The sequence below is a fragment of the Lupinus angustifolius genome, chromosome LG12 (assembly GCF_001865875.1).
Source record: "Lupinus angustifolius cultivar Tanjil chromosome LG12, LupAngTanjil_v1.0, whole genome shotgun sequence".
Taxonomy (NCBI): Eukaryota; Viridiplantae; Streptophyta; class Magnoliopsida; order Fabales; family Fabaceae; genus Lupinus; species Lupinus angustifolius.
In genome coordinates this window covers 10,519,501-10,528,981 of record NC_032020.1, presented here as the reverse complement: position 1 = coordinate 10,528,981, position 9,481 = coordinate 10,519,501, and the positions used below count along the sequence as shown (strand labels likewise).

Below are 9,481 nucleotides of genomic sequence, written 5' to 3'. Positions count from 1 at the left end.
TGTCTCTCAAATGCATTCCACGTACCACTCCACTAAATGGTTTATCTTCATATTTTTCATTTCCATAAATAAAGATGCTAAGTCATGTTCTTGTCATGTCCCCTCTTCTTTTTTTGATAAATTCCTATCCCAGACATTTCTTCCTCAAAAAGTTAATGGTTATGATTCTTGCTTTGTTCCTTCTTAAGCTATATAAACCGTTGATCTTCCACTTCAGCCTCACAAACAACATTAAAAGAAACTAAAACCAATCTGTTATTATTGTAATATATAAACACCACTTGCAAATTGGAATATGCATTTAAGAACAACTCAAGCAACTACTATCTAATAGAACCGGAAACACTATTTATTTCAGCACCATTTTGCTAAAAAAAGAAGTTTTTCATCTTCTAATATATCACTTTTTTTATTTTAATTTTTTAGACCACAAGTATCCTTTATGGAAGATGAGTTTAGCTCCTAAAAAAGATGTGTAAAAGTTTTTTTTGTATAATTATTATATTATTCAAATTTAATTATCATTTGCTCTTAAATATAAGAAGTAATATATCGATTGCATATAAATATTTACCCTAATAGTATTATACAAAATACTATTTAAATGAGGTAGACTTAATAAAAATCATATATGAAGGATATATATATATATTAAGATGTGTCATTCAAATTTAATTATCATTTACACTTAAAATCATACATAGTACTCAAAGATAGGTCTTGCTTAAAAGGGACAAACATATATGAACGTGGTAGACTTAATAAAAATCATAGTATTATACAAACATGGGAAAACCCATGTCCTTCGTTGAATAAAGTTGCATACCTTAGAAAATAATGTATATATTTACTGTGTATGAGTTTTGTATATTATTACTGTTTATTCACCATTCATATTTAATTATTAATAACTCTTAAAAAAGTAATATAAATTGTATATAAATTTTACAGATATTACACTATATTTTTACTCAAATTTCATCTCTTCATGTATTAATTAATTGTCTTTTATTTACTCTCGGTTAAGGTTACAAACACTTTCCAATTGCTTGTAGGACAAAAACCCAAAGGGGACATATTAAGGTGCGCCACTTAGGACAGTTAATATTCGTTAGTGCTCTCTCTGTCTCCTTTTCTTCTTCTTTTTTCACTTGCTAGCCTTAATATCCAAACAAAGCAACCCAACATTTTTTTTTAACTCACAAGAAGTGGCAGTAACAGTGATCCTTAGGTGACTGTGATTCATGTCTCTGAGTAACAACAACATGGAGAATGGTTCCTTCTCTTCTCCATGTCGTGATGCTAATTTTCCAGCTGGTTTGAGAGTTCTAGTTGTTGATGATGATCCAACATGGCTCAGGATTCTTGAAAAGATGCTCAAGAAGTGTTCTTATGAAGGTTTCTAACTTTTACTCATCCTCAGTGTTTTTTAGTTACTTAACACTTCACTATTATAAGCACTCTGCCAAACCTGTTATGTTATGTGATATTAATTTGTTGCACAAAAAAGTGTCTCAAGTTTAGTGTATATATTAAGACTAGATTAGCTTTTATTACTTTACTTTTAGTAAATTAATATATTCATGAATTATAAGTTACCAGTTTTGAAACATGCACTCATATAGTTCTTTTCTGGATTTCTTACTCCCTGGGATTTAAGCAATTCCAAACATGCACTCATGAAGTTTTTTTTTTGGATTGTTAGTGTGTTATGGGATGTGCACATGTTGTGTTATACTTTTTATGGTTCTGTGTTTCTAAGGAATGCTTCATTTTTTTTATCAGCATGTGAGATGTTGATTAGCTTTTGTAGCATTTTTCCATTTTTGATTTTGGTCAATTTGAGTTGTTTCTAGATAATTCAGACTGTGTTTCTTAAAGTATGAAGCTTTTTCATTTTCCAAGCACAAAAAACTTGAATTTCTGGGAAGTTCAGATCACAAAATTTATTAGATTGAGATATTAGAATATAATGCTTTCTGATGCCATGAGTCTTTATCAAGATACGATTCCTCAGTTAAGTCACAAATTGGCTCTATATAAAAAAGCTAGAGTACACTGGGGCAAAATGAAATGCCCCTGTTGAATTTGATTCCTGCTTATCTTCCAATCATGCCTGTAAAATAATAATTTACTGTTTCATGGAATTGTTAAGGATATCTTTGTAACTATTATGCCATTTTGGTGCTGCCTCTTCTCTCACATCACATCAATTTGTAAGTGGTAACATTTATCAGCAATAATGTGAGTGGGAGGATAGTTGATGCACTACTTGTGACATCTGAGATTAGTTCATATAAAAATGTACCAAGTAACTGAACTATTCTGAAGAAATACTTGTTGGTAGGGAGAGGTTTGCCTGGCTCGAACCGGATTTGTCGGCCGCTCAGCGCCTTGTGATATCCAGATACTGGGCTGTTTATATACCCAAAAAATGAAACTGTACTATTTTTTGTGTTTTGAAATGCCAGACACTAGTGCATCAAGTACGCAACTTTAGAAAGACTGAGCATTTGCCCTGTCATTAAATGGTAGTTCGAGAAATTAAGGCCTGTGTTTACCTTAGTTCATACTGCACCTTCTATGTTGATGAATATCTTGTAAGATGGTGACCAAAACTTAGAACATCAACATATTAAAAGGCCAATATGAAGCAAATGCTTTAATTAGACTAGGCACAGTTCAGCAGTAGGAATTGATTAACCATTCATACTGTATGTGACACATACAAGTACAACACTACTTGAAATATAATCCAACTAACTGATATAAGTGCATAGATAATGAACAATTTAGAAGACATATGAGTGTTGATCTAAATGGCTATGATAACAGGAAGAAATTTATCACACAGAAAATGCTAATCATGAAGTTAGATTGGACTTTCGGAAAAGATTGACCTCGGAAACTGAGGCTAAAAGTAATAGTAGAGGCCTTTCATGCTTTTTGTTCAGTCAACAACTTCAGTATTTCATGAAATTAACATATTCTGGATACAAGCACTTTTTATGTCTATCATATATGCTCCTATTATTCTTCTGACTCTTTTCTATTATATGCTTCAGTGACTACATGTTGTTTAGCAACAGAGGCCCTAAAAAAGCTTCGCAAAAGGAAAGATGCATATGACATAGTGATCAGCGATGTAAACATGCCCGACATGGATGGTTTCAAGCTTCTTGAGCAAATCGGACTTGAGATGGATCTTCCTCTCATCAGTTAGTTCTCTTCTAATATTACATTCAGCTTTTTCTTCAAATGATGTCACTATAATCCTTTGATCACACTATGAAAATGCTGTGCAGTGATGTCCGTCGATGGAGAAACAAGCAGGGTGATGAAAGGAGTTCAACATGGAGCATGTGATTATCTCCTTAAGCCTATAAGGATGAAAGAACTGAGAAACATATGGCAACATGTCCTCAGAAAAAGGATACACGAGGCAAGAGAATTTGAAAGTAATGAGAGTTTTGATCATTTGATGAGAAATGGATCAGACCAATCTGATGATGGAAACCTTTTTGCTTTAGAAGATATGACCTCAATGAAGAAAAGGAAAGATATAGATAATAAACATGATGACATAGAGTTTGGAGATTCATCATCAACAAAGAAGGCTAGGGTAGTTTGGTCTGTGGATCTTCATCAGAAGTTTGTTAAAGCAGTGAATCAGATTGGATTTGATAGTAAGTTTCATATCAACTATGGCTACATACTGTGGTTTTCAATAAAATCTATTTGATAAGCATAATCTATAGCATTATCTCATATTGTTCATGTAGAAGAATACTTAGAAGTCATAACATATATTTTCTGATTGCCAGAAGTTGGTCCCAAGAAAATTCTTGATTTGATGAATGTTCCATGGCTGACTAGAGAAAATGTTGCTAGTCACTTGCAGGTATATGACTTGTTCTCATCTCATCAATTGCTTTCCCGACTATTCTCGTTAGCGAAAACTGTTTTATGTTCTCATTTCGATAAACATCTGAATTTCTTAATACTTTTCATTGTATTAGTGATTATGTCTTCGTTATGCTGTTTCTGGTAGATCTAGAATCATAATGGAGGTTCACTCTTATTCAATATGGTGGTGTTTCATGCTCCCATAAACATAAATGTAAAAGAAATGACAAAAAATAAAATTTTATGTAATGGTCTATAAGTTTTTGAAGTTTGAAACTAAATGGATTTCCTAATGCGAAAAATTGACTTGCAGAAATACCGGCTCTACTTGAGTAGGTTGCAGAAGGACAACAATCAGAAAACAACAAGTGGAATAAAGCATTCAGACTTACCTTCAAAAGATCCAGCAAGTTTTACTTCTCACAACTCCTTAGCCAAGCAACAAAATGATGTTGAAATCGACAGCTTCAATTACTCAGATGGAACATTACAACTTCAGAACATGGATGCTACATGTCATGAAGGTGATCTCAAGGGAATTGTGTTGGAGCCTGCAACAGAAAAAGGAAGAGCTTTGAATAGTAACATTCCTGATCCAAAGATAACAAAGAGTTCTCAGATTGGCCGTAATAATCATTTTGGAACTCTCAAGCCAGAAGGAAATCATGCAATATTTGCTTGCACTATACCATCACAGTACTCTTGGAACGAAGTTCCGAAAAGGCTACTCAAAGAAGAACAAAAGCCACTTGTTAAATTTGAGGATAGCTTTAGCCAGTTAGAGATACATGGAGGCACACAGCATCACATCCATGTTGATCAATCTCAATCCATGGCTTCAATTAACTCCGATCCACCTATAACCGAAAAAGAGGTTGTTGCCTGTTTAGAAACCAAACCTTTGTATGCTAATTACAAAAGTGATTATGCCATTTCTGCATGTTCTATAGGGCCTGCAGCTGACACCTTTCCTACTCAGTCCAAAAGCCTTATGGTGAATGATCAAACTTCAGAACCCATTTTCGCATCAAATTTGGGTTTCAAAACACCAGAATTGAATCTCAGTCGCATTTCAGATCTGGACTTTTACCAAAGAAACTTGCTTTTGGGAGGTGAGATAGCAGCTTATGAACCTTTGGAGGAGGAATTGCATTTCATTTTACTACAACGTGAATACTATAATATGAACTTCGGAATGCAGAATATAGAGATGCCAGAATACTACGATCCAGGGCTTATTGCTGAACTTCCAACACGCTTATGTGATTCTGCAGATTATTCAGTGGTAGATCAAAGTCTATTCATAGCGTGATCGTCCCTTCTCTTTCGAGTATCTTCAACAAAATCCAACTTCGTGCATGAACAGGGACAATTTAATGTTACTAAACCTTTTTATTTTAAGAATTACAACTTTAACAGGTTGGGGCATTCTTTTTCCAAACAGCAAGGATATGGATATTGAAGCATGTATAAAAGTGGATATTGTGTGATGACAAACAATAAGCTTAATAAGCTTCTTCCTTGTTTAATATTATCAACTGAATGGTTAGAGAATCATCTTCTCGTATCTGTAAGACCGCAATGGTTCTCAGCGAAGAGTTGAATCGCAATACGATGTACTGCAGCTAAAGATTGTTTTTATATCACCATTAACATCCTAACAAATTTTACTCAAACTTCAAAAACAAAGGTGCAAAAGCCATATGCTAACTCCTCATAAAGTGCAGTGATGAATACAACCGAAGTAATACACATACCACAAAGAGATTGATGGAATGATTTTCCTTGTTAGGCACTGGACTAATGACTAAACACATTATATGAAGATACTATATATAATATATATATATATATATATATATATATATATATATTATATGTAACAACTAATGATTGATAAGTAAAGACAGGAAAGATAGGATTTATAGTTACTATTTGCAATCTAACTTCGATATGAGGATTACAATAAAAATTCTAAACTCAAACTAACAGGAAGATATCTATCCATTATATTCAATGGTTGGATTAAGAGAAGCGCAATGAAGGAGCTCTGCATTGCGCTCAAACATGGCCATATCTTTCTCTCGAGTGTTCTTCCTAAACTATACTTGAATGTTCTAAGTTGAGCATATGCAAGATAATACGTGTATGAGGACTACTAAGGTAAGTAAAGCATTATTTTTGCACCTTGTTTGAAGATACCATGGCCTTAGGGGACTCAATCTTGGGGAAGTACATCATATGTCCCATAATTTATGTCACCTCATATACGACAAGCTATGAATGATCAGAAAAATACTTAATAATTAAATATTAACTTAAATACATTTTTTTCAATCAATACAAGCTCGTGGGTCATGGAGTGACACTCATTTTGGGATAGGGAGATGTGTACCCCAATCTTGAACCCCTCGAACACAAACCTTCTGCACACAGTGTTTTCCTTCAGAAACACAAACTCTGGGAAAACAAACAAGTCCCATTGTTGAAACACAGAAGTTCCTCCATCAAGAAATGGTAATGGTATGTCTCCTTCTTCACTAGAGATTTTCTGTTCAAGGTGGTCCAATCATTGAAGAAATTGAACATTGTAGAAGCATCATCAACCTTATGACACTGCACACACTTATTGCAATTCCTCCACGTGCAAAACAATTTATTTGAATTGCTACTATGCTTGCACTAATTGAACTCATTTCATTCCATGGCAATTCTTCAGGGAACAAAAGGTTCAACAAAGCTTCATTGGGGTTGTGGAGGATCTTTGATAGGTTGCTATTGATCCTTGTAACTAGCAATGATACCCCTTGGTCGTTACACTCATGGGAAAGTTTGTCTATAAACCTACCAGCAAAAGGGTAGCATAGAGATAGAACTTTAGTTAAGTCTAAAAATGGAAGAGCTTCTGTGAGTTTCCAAAGGGAAACAATGAAGGGTATTGAATTACCCGAAAGAAGAAAATAGAAGAATGAAAGATATAATGCCTCTTGAACTTTATTGATATTGGAATTGATTGATTACAAAGTGAAACTAAACAAGAGTATTTATACAGAAAGGAAAAAGAGAGAACTTCCTAACTGAACTATAACTAACTTTAACTAACTTTTATTTACACATGTGGAAAATGTGAAAAAGAGTGCCAAAGAGAGATAGCAATCTCATGCCACTGTTTCTGGTTTCTCATGCCACTGTTTCTGGTTTTATAATGTGTTGATGGAAGAACACTGTTGTGTGTGTGTTCTGAATTAATCAACCTATCTTCAATAGCTGGACATTTTGCAGCATCATTTCTGTATGCAATGTGTGAAGTGATTTCCTCATTATTTATAACCATGGCAGCAATCTGAACTTCTCTTCCTATAGCAGCAACATCTTTAATCAATTCTTCTGCATTGATAATTTTGTCCTGCATAATAAAATCATAGTTAGATTTGTGAATTGATAAAGAGTTAGCAAGGTGTGGCACATCATGGCCCTTACTTGGCACATGAGCACCATCAACCTTGACCAACAAGTTAACTTGCTTGGATGGCAAGTTAACTTGCTTGGATACATTGTTTTGCTGGATTATGATGTTGTTTGATATTAAGGATCATTTGAGCAATGATACTTTGGATATTTGGTCACAAAATATTTGGCTTGGACCATCATTAATGTCATACTCATCAACAAGGATAACATATCTTAACTTAATCATATTCTACTAAATAATATAAAAAAATTATTTTATATTTTTATGATTTTTCTTTTTAATTAAGTGTCACTTGATACACAAATGAGACACGAAAAATGGGACAAATGATCTTAAATATCAAAAAATTAATAGACACTCATTAATGTCATGTATAAATCTTTGTTTTAAGTATACAATTTTTGTCTATATTTTTAGGCATTATACTTTTATTAAGTGAGCCCATGTTAAATGGACATTGGTAAAGGCAGGAACAATTACTACATTTCACTAATTTGATAGATAATAAATTTCCCTTAACTCCTTCCTTATTCAAGTCATTCTTAATTTTTGTACTTAATTGTCATTACAGACATTCCTGTAAATATAAAGTACCTAGTATGTTCTTCACTTAATTTGGAGAAAGAGAAGCATATCGAAGGAGCTCTACATCACACTCAAACATAGCCATATCTTTCTCTTCCAAGTTCACAAGTGCTTCAATCCCATTCCCATCTCTTATATCCATCAAAACTATGGTATTCTTCATGGGACAATCACTAGTTGTTACCCATATTGGTTTACCCCAACCAAAATCTGCTTCATACATTGGGTACCTACACCAACTACTAAACAAGAACATAGTTTTCTTCTCCATAACAAGAATAGCTTCTTTTTTCTGTGGCAAAGAAGGAGCTTTTTTAAGGAACTCATAAACAAATGATACATCACCAAAGTTCTTTACATTTTTGTCACAAAATTCAGATAACCCTTCTCTTATATTTGCTACCAACTCATGCAGGTGTAGTTCCTTATTCTGCATGGATTGGTTTGATGGGTAAAAGCTCCAAACGAAGTTTCCTATGGACTTTTCAGGCAGTGGCGGAACCATTCTTTTTCTTAGATTGGTAGTAACTCTAAATGGTGCATTCTTAGGTGTTAATATCAGTGCTGAAACAACACACTTGTAAAGTAGTGCAATGACAACTTGTATGCGTGTTGGGTTTTTAACCTTTTGGGATGAAGATGATAATACCATGGCCTTGAGGGACTCAATCTTTGACCCTTCGAACACAAATCTTCTGGACACAGTGTTGTTTTGTTTCACAAAGTTGAATCCTGACAAAACTGGCAAGTCCCCTTGTGGGAATACAGAAGCTCCTGTGGTAGGAAAACATGATACAAAAGAAAGAAATGGTAAGTGAAATTGTAGAGAATGAACTTAATTTGACTTATTTATAACAACAGAAATTCATGATCTAATTATCAATTAGATTTGGGCTCAATCTGGTTGAGCGACAGCACAAGGATCAATCTTAAATGGGTCTGGTCAGGTTGGGTCAATTTTTAGCATAATCAAACTAATGTTTTTATAATTGGGACAAGTCCATCATCTTGCTACATTTAGGTCCACTGAATGGGCCAAATGGGCCAGTCTATTTGGGAAAGCTTTTGTGGCTAACTCCACTTATTTCTCCCACTGTACATTTTATCATCTTTATCTTTAACAACATTGCTAACATGTTTTAAAAAACCCAAAAAATAGTGTTATTATTACCGATAATCCTTCTCTTAACCCTTAAGATTATGTTACACATAAGGAACTTACCAATTGTTTTAGGTCTTATCAATATTATAATTGTAATTTAAAACCTTGCTATAGTATTCATCTAATTAACTTCTAACAAACAACACACTTTGACCATACTCTAAATATGGTAATACCTGCATCAACAACGTATTCAGGGAAGATAAATTGTCCTTCTTCACTTGAAATTTTGTTCAACGTGGCCCAATCATTGACAAAATGGAACAAAGCGGACACATCGGCAACCTTATGAGACATACACAAGCCAATTGCAATTCCACCGCATGCAAAAATGTTTATTTGAATAGCTAATAAAC

General features: G+C 33.8%; 1 protein-coding gene across 1 annotated transcript; it reads left to right on the top strand.

The window, feature by feature from the left end:
- LOC109363016 (two-component response regulator ARR11) lies at window positions 998–5,530 on the top strand. The gene is made up of 5 exons (XM_019609171.1): window positions 998–1,398; window positions 3,066–3,218; window positions 3,306–3,686; window positions 3,825–3,901; window positions 4,220–5,530. Exons 1-5 carry the CDS (start codon window positions 1,245–1,247, stop codon window positions 5,216–5,218), a joined length of 1,764 nt encoding a protein of 587 aa, XP_019464716.1. The 5' UTR covers window positions 998–1,244; the 3' UTR covers window positions 5,219–5,530.

Bases quoted from the DNA above. Each gene is read 5' to 3' on its own strand.
- LOC109363016 (XM_019609171.1), top strand. From the start codon at position 1,245: ATGTCTCTGAGTAACAACAACATGGAGAATGGTTCCTTCTCTTCTCCA. The intron at 1,399-3,065 runs GTTTCTAACTTT...TATATGCTTCAG, and splicing joins CAAGAAGTGTTCTTATGAAG to TGACTACATGTTGTTTAGCA. The intron at 3,902-4,219 runs GTATATGACTTG...ATTGACTTGCAG, and splicing joins ATGTTGCTAGTCACTTGCAG to AAATACCGGCTCTACTTGAG.